The 19,128-nt window shown below is 40.5% G+C and overlaps 1 protein-coding gene across 1 annotated transcript in view; it reads right to left on the reverse strand.

The window, feature by feature from the left end:
- Window positions 1-650: 650 nt before the first annotated feature.
- The window catches only part of zdhhc14 (zinc finger DHHC-type palmitoyltransferase 14), a 168,092-nt gene continuing 149,614 nt past the window's right edge, over window positions 651-19,128 (reverse strand). Inside the window, exon 9 of the mRNA XM_059648482.1 lies at window positions 651-742. Within this exon, the coding sequence (XP_059504465.1) occupies window positions 713-742 (30 nt within the window). The 3' untranslated portion in view covers window positions 651-712. The remainder of the gene's footprint in view (window positions 743-19,128) is intronic.

A 19,128-nucleotide genomic window follows, 5' to 3' on the forward strand; every position in this document is an offset into this window, starting at 1 on the left:
ATCCACAGACCTTAGCTTCTTATCATTTAGAAGACATTGATCTCTCTTTATCATCTCCAAAATGTGGGACCTCTCAGTTTTTCACACGCACTCTGTCAGCTTTTCCACACCAAATCTATCATGTCCTTTTGCAATATTAAGCGAGCAGTGGTCAGACATCCAGGCTACCATGCAAATTTACTACGTAAGTAAGGAAGAGAGTGCCACAAAATAAATAGGCCAGTATTCAGTTGCTTGTTATCTGTTAAGTCCACCAGTGATCACCAGTGGCAGAGTTAATACAATAAAATTAACTTCCATTAACATGATTGCAAAAGACTGGACCTGTAACAGTACAGTATTATAAAAGGCAACATTTTGTGGTTTGAATGCACAACAAAAGCAAGTGTACCATGGATTATTGTTCCCATAATCATCAATAGTGTCAATTTTAACTAGGCATGCTGATGGCTAATTATGTAAAAAAAAAACAGCAGTTAAGGGTGATCTTTGTGAACCCCAATGTTCCTTAAAGAAGAAATGACACTGATACTGGCATATTCGTCACGGCAGTTTCTGCTCACACACTAGGTACCACTTGTAAGAAGCAGCTATGACTCTTAAATTCTCCAGGCTGGAACTGGAGGAAAACAGATACTGAAATTGCTCACTTTGTCCCTTAGCTTCTTCCATTTTTCAATTAGATCATGGCTCATCTGCATCTCAACTTCACTTATTCATCCTGGCTCCACATCCCCTGGTACTGTCAAGTAACAAAAATCTATCAATATCACTCTTGAATTTTTCTATTGATCCAATATCCACTTGGATATGGCCTACTTGGGACATTGGACAGTCATAATATTTGTAGAAATAGAATGATTTGTTCAAAGAATGTATTACAATACTTATTTATTAAAATATTACAGAAAAATGTCATCATGCTTCAAAGTTAACTTTTACAGGAGTAATTAAAAACAAACCTAAAACAGTCTATCACTGTTTTTAAAAAAAATGGTGTTAAGCATATATTGAGTACAAATTGCAATTTGAAAGTAATGATTTGGAGCTTTGCTTATAAGAAAGGCAGATTTTGTCATTTACGTTTTACACTGATCAGGACAACTCACGAGCAACAAAGGAAAGGAAAAGCAACATCTATACAACGTGAGAAGACAGCACTGATTGGTTAGTAAGTAAACTCCAATTCATGGAGGGGATTACCATGGTGAGCACACCAGCTTCTGATGACTGACAGTTAACTGTCAAACTTTATTTAAAGTTTAAACAAGACAGATTGACTGTGATTGCCCTCAGAAATAAAACCAAGAATGTTTGTCACCTGTTTTGTTGAGTTGAAACAGGCTGAGCAAGTGCTAGGACCCTGTGAATCTAGCTATCTATACATATATAGCTTTCAAACAAAAAGATCGTAATGGCATTTGGGACTCACTGGCATTGCCCAGCCTTAACTGCCTTTGAACTGAATGGCTTGCTAGGCAACTACGGAGTACAATTAATGTTAACCACATGCAGGCCAAAACTGGGAAAGATGTCAGATTTCACAGAACACAGAACAGTACAGGCCCTTCAGCCCTCGATGTTGTGCTGATCTATTATCAGACTAAGATCAAACTACCCTGCATACCCTACATTATACTATCATCCATGTGCCTATCTAAGAGTCACTTAGAAGTCTCTAAAGTATCGGACTCCACGACCATTGCTGGTAGTGCATTCCACACACCCACCACTCTCTGTGTAAAGAACCTACCTCTGACATCTCCCCTATACCTTCCTCCAATCAGCTTAAAATTATGCCCCCTTGTAATAGTTATTTCTACCCTGGGAAAAGATGTCCACTCGATCTATGTCTCTCATCATCTTATACACCTCTATCAAGTCACCTCTCAACCTTCTTTGCTCCAATGAGAAAAACCCTAGCTCCCTCAACCTTTCCTCATAAGACCTGCCCTCCAGTCCAGGCAGCATCCTCATAAATCTTCTCTGCACCCTCTCTAAACTTTCCACATCCTTCCTATAATGAGGTGACTAGAACTGAACACAATATTTCAAGTGTAGTCTAACCAGGGTTTCATAGAGTTTCAGGATAACCTCGCAGCTCTTATGCTCAATTCCCCTGCCAATGAAAGCCACCACAACATACACCTTCTTCACAACCCTATCAATTTGGGTAGCAACTTTGAGGGATCTGTGGATGTGGACCCCAAGACCCCTCAGTTCCTCCACACTGCCAAGAATTCTGCCATTAACCCTGTATTATCTATTCAAATTTGACCTTCCAAATGAATCACTTCACTTTTCTAGGTTGAAAACCATCTGCCACTTCTTTGCCCAGCTCTGCATCCTGTCAATGTCCTGTTGCAACCTACAACAGCTCCCCACGCTGTCCACAATTTCACCAACCTTCATGTCATCAGCAGACTCACTAATCCACCCATCTACTTCCTCATCCAAGTCATTTATAAAGATCACAAAGAGCAAGCGTGCCAGAACAGAATCCTGTGGAACACCAGTGGCCCCCGAGGTCCAGACTGAAGACTTTCCATCTACTACCACTCTCTGCATTCTATTGGACAGCCAGTTTTGTATCCAGATAGCCAAATTCCATGCCTTCTTACTTTCTGAATGATCCTACCATGGGGAACCTTATCAAATGCCTTGCTAAAATCCATATACACCATATCCACTGCTCTGCCTTCATCAATGTGTTTTGTCACATCCTCAAGAATTCAATAAGGCTTGTGAAGCATACCTGCCCCTCACAAAGGCATGCTGACTATTTCTAATCAAACTGTGATTTTCCAAATAATCATAAATACTATCTCTCAGAATCCTCTCTAATAATTTGCCCACCACAGAAGAAAGACAGACTAGTCTATAATTCCCAGGATTATCCCTATTCTCTTTCTTGAACAAGGGAATGAGAGTTGCCACCCTCCAATCATTTGGTACTACTCCAGAGGACAGTGAGGATGCAAAGATCATCACAAAACGGCAGCAATCTCTTCCCTCACTTCGTGTAGTAACCTTGGGTATATTCCTTGGATATATTCCATCTGGCCCAGGGGACTTATCTATCCTCATTTTTTTTTTCTCAAAATGTCTAGCACATCCTTCTCCCTAACATCAACCTGTTCGAGCATATGTGCCTGTTTAATGCTGTCCTCACAAATGTCAAGGTCCCTCTCACTGGTAAATACTGAAGCAAAGTATTCATTAAGGACTTCCCCTACCTGTTCTGACTCCACACACAAGTTCCCTCCACTATACCTAATTGGCCCTACCCTCACTTTGGCCATCCTCTTGTTCCTCACAAACAGAATGCCTTGAGGTTTTCCTTGATCCTACCCGCCAAGGTTTTCTCATACCCACTTCTAGCTCTCCTAAGTCCATTCTTCAGTTCCTTCCTGGCTACCTTGCAGCCCTGTAGAGCCCCGCCCAATCCTTGCTTCCTCAACCTTAAACAAGCTTCCTTCTTCCTTTTGACTTAGACGTTCCACATATCTTGGTTACCAAGGTTCCTTCACCTTACCATCCTTTCCTTGCCTCAGTGGGACAAACCTTTACAGTACTTGCAGCAAGTGCTCCCTAAACAACCTCCACATTTCTGTCATGCATTTCCCCAAGAACATCTGCTCCCAATTAATGCTCCCCATATCTTGCCTAATAGCATCGTAATTACCCGTCCCCAATTAATTATTTCCCATACCATCAGCTCCTATCCCTCTCCATGATTATAGTAAAGGTCAGGGAGTTGTGATCACTGTCACCGAATTGCTGTCGCACCAAGAGATCTGACACTTGTTCATTGTCAAGCACCAAGTTCAATACGGCCTCCCCTCTAGTCGGTATTTCTACATATTTAGTCAGAAATCCTTTCTGGACACACCTGACAAAATCTGCTCCATCAAAACTATTTGCACTTGGGAGGTTCCAGTCTATATGAGAGAAGATGAAGTCACCGATGATAACAACCCTATTACTTCTGCATCTTTCCACAATCCTCAGTGTCTCTGTTGCTATTGGGGGTCTTTAGAAAACTCCCAATAAACTGACTGCTCCTTTCCTGCTTCCGACCTCCAGTCATACTGACTCAATCGACAACCTCCCTTTCTGCAGCTGTGATACCATCCCTGATTAGCAACGTCACTTGCTGATTTTTTTTTTACCTCCCTCCCTATTTCTTTTGAAATATCTAAAGCTTGGAATATCCAACAATCATTCCTGCTCCTGTGTTATCCAAGTCTCTGCAATGGCCACAACATCGTAGTTCCAAGTACTGATCCATGCTCTCAGTTCATCACCCTCATTCCTGACAGTCCGTGCATTAAAATAGACACACTTCAACCCGTCACACTGACTGCAACTTTGCCCTATCAAATGTCTATCCTTCCTCACAGACTCTCTGCACGCTGTATCTGCCTGCACACTGGCTGCCCCATCCTCTGATCCATAGCTCCGGTTCCCATTTCCTTTCTTAAAGGACATTAGTGACCAGATGTTACATGGAGTCATATAGCATGGAAATAGATCACTCTGTCCAACTTGTGGACACAGACCAGCTATCTGAATTTGACCAAACCCATTTTCCAGCAATTGTTCCATATCTTTCAAAACCTTTCTATTCACAGACCCATCCAGATGCCTTTAAATGTTATTATTATGCTTGCCTGTACCACTTCCTCTGGAAGCTCATTCTATACATGTACCATGCTCTGCATGAAGAAGTTACCCCTCAGGTCCTTCTTAAATATTTCCCCTCTCACCTTAAGCCTATGTCCTCCAGTTTTGATATGATCAGTATTTCGCCTATTTTTAATTACAGATTTACAGAAAATTTAAATAGTACCCTCCATCTTCATGGTATTCAATCCTATATCACTAGAACATTAGTCCGGAGCTCTGGATTACTAGACCAGTGATATTACCATTAGTCTATCACCTCTCTCCAATATACACAAATTCACCATACCGAGACCCCAATCAACAATCCTAAACTGGTGGTCAGCGTAATTCTTTGTGCACTGAGGATAACTTAGCAAATATTATCCGACTGCAGAATCACATCCAATGTCAGACATTGTGTTGTGAGTTTTGCAAGCTCTGACTGGGTACAGTCAATACCTTGCTTGTTGCAAGCAGCCCAAGGTGATATTCTGTTTGAAACTATACACCAGACTTTGAGACACACAGCCATCACATGGGTATTTCACATACCGCATTACCTTCCGTCTTAATTAAGCATTGGGTCCCTTTGGCATCATAAATAGAAGTGTTGAGTATAAAAACAGTAAATTTATGCTAAACCATCATGAAGCTCTGGCTAACCCATAACTTATAAACTGCATCCCAGTTATGAACACCACATATTAGTAAGGATGTAAAGGACCTTGAGACAGTGCAGAGGCTACTTACAAGAATAGCTTCAGAGCGAGGGATTTGAGTTAGGATAGTGAAATGAGATTGCAGGGAGGTTTGACAGAAGCCTACAAGATGAAGGCAGGTTTAGATAAAGTGGACAAAGAAATGTTGTTTCAATAAGATGGTGGCAGTATTATTTTTCTGATTTTGGGCATGAGATGCAGGGGATCATAGAAGAGCCTTCCTGAACAGTGAGTGGTAATGATTTGGAACTTAGCCCCTTCAAGAACGGTGCAAGTGGAGATGTGGAGATGATCAATAACTTCAAAAGGACACTGGACAAATACTTAAGGGAAATAAACAAAAGGATACAAAGATCAAGCGAGGAAACAAGTCTGACAGGACAGGTCTCCGGAGAGCTGGAATGGAGATGATGGGTTGAACACTCTTCTTTTTTCCATGATAATACTGACACACGGCTTCATTAACTGAAAATTATAGAATCATTGAATGGTTACAGCCAAGGTGGTTTTTTGGCCCCACATGCCTGTGCCAGTTCTCGGCAAGAGTGACTCCCCAAGGCCCCACAAATCATTTCTCTTCAGATAATTAAACAATGCCCTTGTGAAAGCTAATGACAATCTGATTCCACTTTTGCTCAGGAACTGTATTCCAGATCCTAAACAATGGTTGTAAAAAAATGATTGTCCTTATACTGCCTCTGGCTCTTCTGCTAATCAATTTAAATTGTTGTCTAGTTGTCAATCCTTTCACTAACAGGAGGAATTCCTCCCTGCCTAGATTATTCAGGTAATTTGTTAAAATCTGCTCTCTACCTTCTTTTCTCAGAGAACTTGGCCCAGCTTCACCAACGTAACTGCAAACCTGAATTCACGTCTTAAATGCTGAAACCATTCTCAAGATTTTTGTTTTCTATATCCTCTCCATTGTGTTCCCAAAGTATGTGTGCAGACTCGAATACAATACTCCAGTTAAGGCTGGACCAGTGTTTTGTAAAGGTTCACCATAGTTTTCTTGTTTTTGTTGTCCATGCCTCAAATTTATGATTTCAAAGATGCCATATATCTATTAAACACCTTCTCCATCTGCCCTGCCAACTTTAATGATTTGCACACAGAACAGGATATGACAAGATACTTTGATCCTGCAACCACATTGTTTTTGTAGATAATATTGCTCTTCATGGATTACTTCACATTTCTCTGTGTTCAATTTAATCGGCTAATTGTTCTGCAAAGTCTGTTACCATCCATCTCACAATACTTCCAAGTTCTGCGTATTCCGCAAATTTTGAAATTATGCCTTGCACTCCCAAATTTAGAACATAAATGTAGTGCATGAAAAGCAATGTTCCAAATACTGACCACATTACATGCTATTCTGATTCTGCAACATTCCAGTGAATATTTGTACATTTTTGAGAGTATAATCATTAGAAAGATGTAAACATGCCATGCAAATAAAACAGAACAATACTTAATTCAAGAAACATGCAGATTTATTGCTAGAAAGTACATGCAATGTTCATGCAAAAAGTTACAACATTTTAAACACATTGTAAAATTGTTCAAAAGTTACCTTTAGAATTACTGGCTATGCTCTATTTCTATGTCCTCAGCAGCACTGTATTGGTCCTGTAAACAACGGCTAAATGATGGAGTGACAGCTCTCTTTTACTCTTTTAAATGTGTGTATTGCTTCTTGGAGCAGTTTCATATAAGGTCGCTTCCCTCTGGTACAAATTGCAATATGTACCAATATTCAAATGTGAGCTTTAATGGGTGAGCATTGGCTCATTTTGTAACTGTGACTGCAGGCTGTTATTTAGTTTCTGCCAAGGTAAGCGTGGTAAATCCAACCGTACTTCCACACAACACCAGCTTCTACAATAGTTAAGATTAGCACACAGAATGTATTTGGAATGGAATTGGGAATTTGAGTTGTATGACACATTTGCTGATTGAATAAACTCAGAAGCCAATGTTTTAACATCAATCTTTTGGATTGCTAGCATGTTGTTATATTTGGCACTCCCCATCAATCCACTTAACATTAATTAGTAAGTTGAAATAATCGTGTTGAACTGTAAACATCACATAAATGCAATAACTACTTTCCTTGTAATTTTTTGATTCCAGAATGGCACACCAAATGGTTGCCATATGCAGATCATATAAAACCTGGCAAAATGGCAGTAATCAAATAGCTCGAGGCTTTTGAATGATAAAGAAATGATGGAATGGGCAGAATATGGCAAATAGAGTTTACACGTGGAGAACAGTGCAGTGCAGAGCAGATCTTTGGAAGGATCAAAGTGCAAAGGCTATTAATTATTTATTTGCTATAACTGGCAGAGTTCTGAAAACAATATATGAACAGAAACTTTAGTGGCTGCACACAAATTCTTAAAGACAGCAAGGAAATTTGATAAGGCGGTTATAAAAAAAATATAGGTCCCCTGTATTTACAACTAGAACAGTGATAATACTGGAACTGTTAAAGCTTAAATTGGAATGTTGTGATCAGCTCTGTGAACCCACTTCAGGAAAGACACAAAAGTTTTACAAAGGTGATCGGGTCAGCCTACCAGGCGATGAGAATTATCAGTTATGAGGATAGGCTGGACAAACTAGATCTATACTCTTTGGAACAGAGAAGATGAAGAAGTGGCCTACAAGAGTGTTCTAGATAGGGAAAAGAATTCCCTTGACTTGTGCACTAATAATTTGAGTTCATAGATTCAAAATGAGTTGGACAACTACTTGAGGATGTGAAGCTTACAGTGTCACAGAAAAAAAAGATAAAGCTTCAATTAGTTACCATTTCAAAGTGCCCATATCCTATGAGTGAATGCTAAAACTATACAATTGAACTCGTATTGATTCAAACTGCAAAACTGTGATAACATAATACTGGATATTCTTAGTCACCAACAGTCCAGAATTAGTCACTGATTTCTCCATTTTACAGTGTACCGGCACAAATTAGTAATGCTTAGAATTTGATGACTAGTCAAACAATTTAAGTTTATTTATCTTTTCAAAGAAGCTGAGTAACAATATCCATCTCAAAAATAAGCAGGTATTTTTGCCTCTCAAGAGATGAATTACCTATAAAAACATCAGCATTTCAGCCAAAGCATCCACAACCATACAGCCCCTCTATATAAAACACTTTTCTTGTGATTTTATGCGTCTTCTGAAAATGCTTGTTTTTTTTCCCACTACTTATTGAATCACCATTCCTACTGACCAACTTGATGAACTTGAAAAGCTAATTATGTTCACAGTTGTACTTTTCACAATTAATGCACATGACTTGGAGGCCAAGTTAGGGTGTCATAATTTCAACAACTCCTGCTATCACATAAGAGAATAAACAAAGGGGATTCAAGCAGCGTTTACTAATAGTGATAGTATTGTCATGTTACTTTATTTTCAGGCTTCAAATTGCGAGGCGTAGGGAGAACCACACCAAACATAATGAGGTACAAAGTAGATTTTTGAGAGGTAGAATTTCTGCAGGAATTTCCCAATCTCCCTCAACAAAAAAAAGGCCAGGAAAACAGAGCAATTCGTACTGGGTTTCACAAAAATTACAACAGCAAGTTGATAGATCTGCTGCGGAAATTCAAGATGATTATGACAGATCTACCAAATCTTACATCTTAAGATTTAAAGCAAAACAGCATTTTTCAGCCAGTAATAGCACTATGTTCTTCTATTCTAATCAAAATGAAATGTTGAGTCAAATATATAATAGTGTATTTTTGAGTGAAAGAGGAAAATTTAAATGGTCCTAAAACTAATTCTTCAGTTTATACGTAGATCTCCATAACGTTGATAGTATAAATTATAAATACATTGTAAACTTTTGTCAATTTAGACGCAAGTCTTAATTATTAGTTAGTACTTATTTGAGCAGGCAAACCAAAATAATGAGGAAGGAAATTAAAATCCAGCAAATTATCAGTTTCTTAAAAAACCCCAACAACTTGAAAATAAATAAATGCCATTAAATAAGCAGTTTGGGTGAAATTAATTTGTCAGTCAACCAGGAAAGAGAAATATTTAACTTTGGAAAGGCAGTTAGGAATTGAATCATTGCCTTCATTTAAAAAAAACTCCTCTAATTAGAATTTCATTTGTACTTTTTGCGTCAATAGATTTTGAATTGGTTTTTACAGTGACAAGGGCTTTACAAGTTAAAATTACAAAAGAACCACCTAACATGGGTGTGAAAAATTTATGAGCTTTTAATGCCATTCTGGAATTCCAATAAACATAAAAAGATTAAATATGATACTTGGTGCAACCGAAAAAGGAGAAGCAAAAAATAAGGCAAGATTTTTCATTCACTCATGGAACATGGGGCATCGTTGGCTGGTCAGCATTTATTGCTTATCCCTAGTTGCCCTCAAGAAGGTGACATTGAGCGGCCTTCTTGAACTTGAGTAGTCTACATCCAAGTCTCAAAGAGATGAAAAACAATTGATCACAGGTGACTGAGCTGAACTGTTAGTGGGTAAACCTAAGGACAAGGAACAATTCAAGTAAGCTTTTTTGTACACTACAAAAACAGAACATACACCTATAGGACAAAGATTTCATTGGTATAGTTAAGAACCTGGCTGGCAAGTGAGATAAGACACCATAATGTTAAAAAAAAGATTTGTGTCAATGTGGCAGAAGGTGAAAACCTTGTAGACTGGCAAAATGAAAGATATTTTTCAAAAAATCAAAATGATATATAAATTATTGATGGGAAAGAAAATATGGGGAAAATCCTAACAGCACCTTTTATAAAAATGCTGACAGAGAAAAAGCAAATGTGGCTTCATTTAAGACAGACACATGCAAAAATTGTTACGAATAAAGAAATGGCAGAGGTTAAAATGAAGAGAAACATAAGGAAGACTAAATAACTAAAGAGAAATATAAGGAAGAGGAAATAACTCAAGAGAAGGAATGAAATGGATTCAATACTAGGAAAAAATCATAAATGAGTAAATGAGACCAAGATAATCTCTAGGACTTTATGGTTTACAAACAAGTGATTAACAGAAATAGATAAAGAAAGTGTGGATATATTAGTAATAATTTCTCAATGTCCTACAGACTAAGAATAAAATCAAGTGAACAGGCTTTCGTATTTGAGATAATGGGAACTGCAGATGCTGGAGAATTCCAAGATAATAAAATGTGAGGCTGGATGAACACAGCAGGCCAAGCAGCATCTCAGGAGCACAAAAGCTGACGTTTCGGGCCTAGACCCTTCATCAGAGAGGGGGATGGGGAGAGGGAACTGGAATAAATAGGGAGAGAGGGGGAGGCAGACCGAAGATGGAGAGTAAAGAAGATAGGTGGAGAGGTAGGGAGGGGATAGGTCAGTCCAGGGAAGACGGACAGGTCAAGGAGGTGGGATGAGGTTAGTAGGTAGCTGGGGGTGCGGCTTGGGGTGGGAGGAAGGGATGGGTGAGAGGAAGAACCGGTTAGGGAGGCAGAGACAGGTTGGACTGGTTTTGGGATGCAGTGGGTGGGGGGGAAGAGCTGGGCTGGTTGTGTGGTGCAGTGGGGGGAGGGGACGAACTGGGGCATCCCTAAACCAGCCCAGTTCGTCCCATCCCCCCACTGCACCACACAACCAGCCCAGCTCTTCCCCCCCACCCACTGCATCCCAAAACCAGTCCAACCTGTCTCTGCCTCCCTAACCGGTTCTTCCTCTCACCCATCCCTTCCTCCCACCCCAAGCCGCACCCCCAGCTACCTACTAACCTCATCCCACCTCCTTGACCTGTCCGTCTTCCCTGGACTGACCTATCCCCTCCCTACCTCCCCACCTACACTCTCTCCACCTATCTTCTTTACTCTCCATCTTCAGTCCGCCTCCCCCTCTCTCCCTATTTATTCCAGTTCCCTCTCCCCATCCCCCTCTCTGATGAAGGGTCTAGGCCCGAAACGTCAGCTTTTGTGCTCCTGAGATGCTGCTTGGCCTGCTGTGTTCATCCAGCCTCACATTTTATTATCTAGGCTTTCGTATTTGGCTCATTCACTGACTTTCCACCAGTGTACGGCCTCACTGTCTGCTGGATATGACAAATGTAGTGGTCCACACCACCTAAGAGGTATTCATCAATCACAAGGATGTCCACATCATCAATGTGCAGCTGATAAAACATGAACTGATACCAAGCAAAGGTCAGCCTTGAAAGTATGCTTCTTTATTCATAGGACTGCTTTGTTTTGGAGTGTCTTTTACCTAAGTAAATCTCACATTCATGAGGGCATTCTAGTCAGAAATGTGTGCTGCTACTGGAGTCCTGAACCCATCATGCCCAGCCTTCCCCTTGGAATCACATGAGGAAACTCTCTGCTGTATTGATCAATAAATAGAAATCTCACTGCTACATGATGCTTCACAGACCTCCTGGCAAAGCGTTAAAAGGAAATGGGTGGTGAGAGTCATTGAGGTCAAACAGTATCAGTCCAAGGATCAGGAGCAGCATCACATCAAGTTTAATAACCTCACAAGGGTGATCAGTCTTCAAATTCTATTTCTTTACAAATGAAACAGCAGCTTCACTTATTTCCCAATTCACCACTCTCTCTGTATTCTTCTCCCAACAATATCTATCAAGCACAAATGATATAATTGTAGCTTCACTTTGCACTATACACTTAGCGCTGTTGCAATCCATACACCTGGTTGTCACAGTATGCATATATTGCCAGTTATCAAAACACATTCCCAGACGTATTGTTTTCTCCCTCCTGAAGGAAACGGTCTCTTCGGGCCAAACCTTACATTTTTTTTAGCTATGTCAGTGGTGCTTTGAGATTTTTGCAGGATTTCTCACTGTGAGGTCGAGTGAATTTTGTCCCCCCAAGTTACCAAATACGCCTCATTAATTACCTACATGGTCGTGATGGCATCTCTCAATCCAAATTGTGCCCCATCTTACCACATGCCATTCCCAGAACAACTTGCCACTTAGCAGATATTCCAGAACTCACTGGAATTCTTTGAATTCCATACCATATTCAAAAGGCTTTAGCACACCCCGGCAAGCATGGTCAGTTGGAACAGCCCTGGATATGGCAGGTGATGGGAAACTGGATTCCATTTTAAAGGCAGGGTCCTGAAGGTCCTGTTGGACAGGTTGGTGAACTTCCTCTTTTCTAGAAATGGCAGTGGAAGCTATGACACAAGACCTGCCAGCCTAGTCTAAGTTTGCCACCTAGGTTAAAGCACTTCCAGTTACCCAGAAGAACGCACAGCACGACCAAAAGAAGGTTAATGTACTTCTTATCCCTACGAAGCAGCAGGTGTGATCAATGGTGACACAGAAAATGATGCTATGTTCCCACCGTAGCAGTCTCCTGATTGCTAAAACACAGATTGCCAACTTAGCCAAATAGTAAGGGATGCTGGCGACAGTGGCCAAGTAAAACTCTGATATCACACACCAGAAATAGTGCAAACACAGCAGCCAGGTGCTAATGACATTAGCATAATGTAAAAGCAACAGTTATGCTGGACAGAGGCCCCCAACAACTTATCCACTAAACAAAGGAGAGCTCAGACAGAAAGGCAGCAGGTCTTGCTACACAAAAAAACTAACAATATCACGCCATCTAAACAATTGATTCTTGTTTCAAACTATTATATGCATCTCCCTGATTGGCCAGAACTATAGAAAGTTCCAGAAAACCTTCTAAAAGGTATAAAAACATGGGTTCACCTGCAGACGTATCTCTTGGAATCAATCTCTGAATTTTTGGAATTGTCTAAGGCCTTCCGAGGAGAGCAGCATAGCAAGAAGCAGAGACGAGCTGACCATCCTGAGAGGGGGCGGAAGAAAGCAGCTTCACAGGTCCAGAGACAGAGCCACAGAGAGTGCGACTGTGTAACTTTACAAGAGACTCGGAAAGTATTGTAACCTTAAGAAGCCAAATAGTTCTTGGGACGTATGTTTAGTATTAAAGATTATTGTAATTTTGTTCTTAATAAAGTGGAACTGTTTTGCTTCGGTATCAGGTTGAGGTTGTATTGATTTGATCACTTTGGTATTGTAGGTCACCTGGACAAATTTATCCATTATATTCTGGTTTAAGTTTTCTGTGACTTGTTTAAAGAGGAACCGGACATAACTTCTAAATCACCTCCCTACTTTCCACAATCTCTTCTCATATAAAAGCTGCAGATGCTGCAACATCCAACTTCACCCCAGTGCTACCCTTGTACCTTTATTATTTCAGACAACCTGGTTTAAGTCAAATGTGAAAGCACCAAGGTCAAAAGAACACTGATGAAGAAATATCATTTGATCTTACTTAAAACTACCAGCTCAGGTATGGACACTGCGTCTACTTTACAGATTAGCCTAGAGGTGAGATCTATATATGCTGATTAACCAGGCACATTTAGCCTGCAGCCAAGTCAGCGGTAAAAGGGCTGTACTGGGAGCATAAGGACGTCACACATTTTGCAGAAGATGCAGACAAAGACTTTACTAGAACGCAATGAAAAATGCTAATGAGACGAACAATGAAATTAGGGTGAAGGTGTAGTGTTAATAAAAGCAAAAAGCCTGCTGTCACTGTCAAAGAATGTGAAAAATTCTAACTCTGAAGTACCGCAACCCTTTAAACAGAGCTTGGAAGACATCCTTTCCAACATGTAAGTGGGGCCAACAACATGAGAAAATTTGTAGATTGTCCATGATTGTTAAATGTCTCAACCTCTACTGCATCACGAGAAGTTCTCTAATCAAGTCTAATGGCAGAAACTCAGACTGAGGACATGCATGCAAGCTTGTTCACTTTTAGGTAGATACCAGTGCTGAAAGCGGCTTCCAGCATCCAGCTATCTGCAATTAAACAGATTAGCCCCAAGGGAGAGTCAGTATCTGTGAAGAACAAACCAATTGTCCTCTCTCAAGATTTCTGCCTCAGCACTTCTGTGCTCACTGCTTCCACACAGGCTATATGCATATTGTTGCATGCCAGCTAGCCCCAGACTGCTGCAATCCATACCAAGGTGGTGTTATCCAAAACCAGGCACTCAAGTGTTCTGCAAGGCCATTTGCAGCTTTTCCCATCAAAAGTGAGCTGTATTCCATCAATAATGCTGTAGCCACTGAGGTAGTGCTATGCTAGAGGACTAGGACAGGTAAGGACACCAATATTACTTACACAATTAATTTATGGGTGGAATTTTGTATGTTTTATTGACTAATGTTGGAATGTTCATTTTGTGGCAGCCTTTACTTCAATATTACAGACAAGAGAATGGTGGGTTGCTATCAAAGATAATCTTAAAGTCCAGCCAGAATGTGCCAGTTATAGCCTCCCTTCCTCCTTGAGATGTTCACTATATCTGCATTGATAATGCTTGTGCCTTTATGATGGGAAGGGGTGAAGGATACAGCAGGCAATCACAGATCTGAACACCAGTTCCAGTAGGTAATGGAGACTCCTTTGGTGTGATTAAGTCAGTCGAAATACCACTCTAGCACCTCTAAGGTCGGTTCCGTAAGTTTTTCTTGGCAGCATGGCTGTCGCTACATGTACAGTCGCCATATGTGATTGGGTGTCAAGAGGAATTGAGCCCAATGAGCGGAGTTGGAAAGAAGGAGATTCTTCCTGCTACTGAACTCTTATTCTGCTATGCATGATTAAGAAATGGCATTAATGGGAGCAGAATGGCATCAAATCAAATCAGAATTATGCGCAAACAGAATGAATGCTCTTTTAGTACCAAAATGGCATGAATTGTGCAGAACTGTGCGCCAAAGAGCCACATTTCTTAGTCTTTATCTCCATAACAACACTATGTAAAATTGGATTTGCCAAAATATTGCAGTAAACTACAATACTTTTCTATAAGGGGGACTCTTTCAAACTAGGCTTTTAAGCATAAACAGCAGATAAATACATAATTAATATAAAAATTAAATTTTGCAGATGCTGGAAATATGAAATACAATCAGAAAATTCTGGAAACACTCAGCAGATAAGAAGTCTTGTGGCACAGCAGGTAGTATCACAGCCTCTGAATCAGAAGTGCTGAGTGGGTCCCACTCTAGGAGTTCATTGTCATGTCAGATAGATTGAAGTTTGCCATAGTTCCAAAATACAAATGCACGTAAAATATACATTGCCACAACAACACTGAACCAAGATTATTCTGTAACACACCAACACTCAGCAGCAAAGGAGAATCCATGCAGAGAAACAGAATTAAAAGTTTTGACCTAAAACATGATCTTATTGATCTTACAAATAATTTATTTATCAGCCTAAATGTTAGTTATCTTGCAGAAACAAAATTTCGCAGAAAATATTTACAGACAAAATTTGGACACATCACTGGACAGTGAAATCTACTAAAATAAATTCGATCAGATTGAATCCTGCCAAAAGAGCAAGCTTGTACGAAAGTACAATGTACACTGAAGCTTGAGTTCTGGTGATCTGGTCCAGGATTAAATAAATGGGAAAATAAAATTGCAATCTAGATTTGGCAGTGTAAAATTTATTGGTTTTAGGACATTTATGTACATTTTAGACATTGCACCCAGTTTGTTCACAAAGAAACAGTTAAAACTGTCATTCATCCTAAATGTCCTTGAGAAGATCCCAGTAAGTTGCCTTCTTGCACTACTGCAGTCCATTTGGTGTGGGTACACCTATACTGCATTAGGCAGCTCCAGGATTTTGACCTTGTAACAAAACTATAGTTTCAAGTCAGAATGAGGCATGACTTGGAGCAGAACTTGCAGGTCATGTTGTTCCCTTGGATTTGTTGCCTGTGTTTTCTGAGTGGCAGAGTCTCAGTCACAAGGTGATACTGAAGGAATCTTAATGAGCTTCAGAGTGCATCTTGCAGACTTGGATTGTCAAGCTTCCTCAATGTTGTTGGAATTAAACACATTTAGGAAATGTAGAGTAGAGTACTTCATCATATCCCTGAATTGTCCCTTGTAGATAGTGAGCATGCTTTTGGGGTGTCAAGAAATGAATTACCCAGAGTTCTAAAGGAGATAGCTGAAGAGATAGTGGAGACATTAGTGGTGATCTTTCAGGAATTGCTAGAGTCAGGGAGGGTTCCAGAGGACTGGAAAATTGTTGATGTGACATCCCCGTTTAAAAAGGGACTAAGTCAAAAGTCAGAAAATTACAAGCAATTAGGCTAACCTTGGTCGTAGGTAAGATTTTGGAGTCCATTGTGAAGAATGAGATTTCTGAATACTTAGAAGTGTATGGTAAAATAGGGCAAAGTCAGCACGGCTTCATCAAGGGGAAGTCAAGCCTGACAAATCTACTAGAATTCTTTGAGGAAGTAATGAGCAGGTTAGATCAAGGAGAGCGATGGATGTTATCTATCTTGACTTCAAGAAGGCCTTTGACAAGGACAGGAAGCTGCTGAGTAAGATAACGGCCCCTGGTGTTAAAGGCAAGGTGCTACAATAAATAGAAGTTTGGCTGTCTGGCAGAAAGCAGAAAGTGGGGATAAAAGTGTGTTTCTGAGGATGGTAGCCAGAGACATGTGATGTTCCACAAACGTCAGTGTTGGGACCACAACTTTTCATTTATACATTAATGATCTAGATAAAGGAACTGAGGGTATTCTGGCTAAGTTGACAATACAATGATAGATAGAGGGACAGGTAGTATTGAGGAGGCGGGGTAGCTGCAGAAGGTTTCGGACAGGTTAGGAGAGCAGACAAAAGTGTGGCAGATGGAGTACAACATGGGAAAGTGTGAGGTCATGCACTTTGGTAAGAAGAATAGAAGCATAGACTATTTTCAAAATGGGGAGAAAATTCAGAAAGCTGAAGTGCAAAGGAACTTGGGAGTTCTAGTCCAGGATTCTCTCAAGGTAAACTCACAGGTTGAGTACGTAGTCAGGAAGGCAAATGCAATGTTGGCATTTATTTTGAGAGGATTAGAATATAAAAGCAGGGATGCGCTTCTGAGGCTCTGGTCAGGCCACATTTGGAGTATTGTGTGCAGTTTTGGGACCCATATTTGGGTCTTTGGGGCAGCACGGTGGCTCAGTGGTTAGCACTGCAGCCTCACAGCGCCAGGGACCCGGGTTCGATTCCAGCATTGGGCGACTTTTCACATTCTCCCGGTGTCTGCGTGGGTTTCCTCCCACAGTCCAAAGATGTGCAGGCTAGATGGATCGGCCATGCTAAATTGCCCGTAGTGTTCAGGGGTGTGTGGGTTATAGGGGGATGGGTCTGGGTGGGATGCTTCAAGGGGCGGTGTGGACTTGTTGGGCCGAAGGGCCTGTTTCCACACTGTAGGTAATCTAATCTAATCTAATCTCTCACGAAGGATACACTGGCCCTGAAGCAGTTTCAGAAAGGTTCACGAGAATGGTCCCAGGAATGAAAAGCTGAACATGAGGAGCATTTGAGGACTCTGGGTCTATATTTATTGGAGTTTAGAAGGATGAGGAAGAATCCAGTTGAAACTTACAGAAAAGTGAATGGCCTACACAGACTGGATGTTTGGAAGATGTTTTCATTGGTAGGAGACACTAGGATCTGAGGGCACAGCCTTAGAATAAAGGGAAAGCCTTTTAGAATGGAGATAAAGGAGACTCATCCTTAGCCAGGATGTGGAAAATCTAAGGAACTCTCTGCCTCAGAAGGCTACGGAGGCCAGGTCATTAAGTATATTTAAGACAGAGATAGTTAGGTTCTTGATTGTCAAGGAGATCAAGGGTTACTGGGATAAAGCAGGAGAATGGGGTTGAGACACTTATCACCCATGATTGAGTCTGCTCCGCCATTCAATGTGCTGAATGGCCTAATTTCTGCTCCTATGTCTTATGGTCTTACCCAGTGCAGAAATCAGGGCCCTGAGCCTTCTCTTTGAGCCAGTGTTTAAATGGATGGTCTATGAAGTTTCTGATCAAAGGCAACTCCTGAATATTGATGGTGGGAGACTCAGCAAAGTTAATGATGTTGAATATCAAAGAGAGATGGTCAAGTTCTCTCATTGAAGATGGTTATTGCCTGGCAAAGGTGTGGTAGTAATGTCATCAGCCACTGAATATTTTCTGAATTACTGTATGCAAACAAGAACTATTTCAGCATCAACTATGCTGTGAACGCTACTAAACATTGTATCAGTGTACCCCCACGCTCACTTCTGACTTCATGATGGAGGGAAAATCATTGATGAAACAGCTGAAATGATTGGCCCCCAACTATCATAACCATCTTCCTTGTTTAAGTCATGACTCTAAACAGTGCAATTATTTTCATGATTTCCATGAACTTCAATTTTGCTAGAGCTGCTTGAAGCCATACTCAACCATGATTTAAGATCCAGTCATCTTCATCTAACCTGTAATCTTCACTGGTTTTGATCACTGGTGGCAACTGGAGTAGGATTTTGAAAATGTTTTTCTCCAGTTGGCCCTGAGTGTCTTCATTGCATTGACTTTTTGTTTGCAAATACTAAGAGGTTATACAACTGCAGAAAAGAGGAGGACAAGGGCAAAGGATGAAAATTGTGTTTAGCTATTTGGTCAGCCATTTTTTACTAGCCAGGCTAGGAGGACCAACTAGAAATGCATATGTGTTAATTCTGTATTTAGTATTCCATTGCGGCTTTGTACCTGGAACATAAGAAAAAGAAGCAAACCATGCAGTCCTTTCAACCTGCTCTGCTAATCAATATGACTAAGGTTGATCTTCTACATCAATTTTATTTTCCTGCCCAT

Source organism: Stegostoma tigrinum, chromosome 9 (assembly GCF_030684315.1).
Source record: "Stegostoma tigrinum isolate sSteTig4 chromosome 9, sSteTig4.hap1, whole genome shotgun sequence".
NCBI classification, from domain to species: domain Eukaryota; kingdom Metazoa; phylum Chordata; class Chondrichthyes; order Orectolobiformes; family Stegostomatidae; genus Stegostoma; species Stegostoma tigrinum.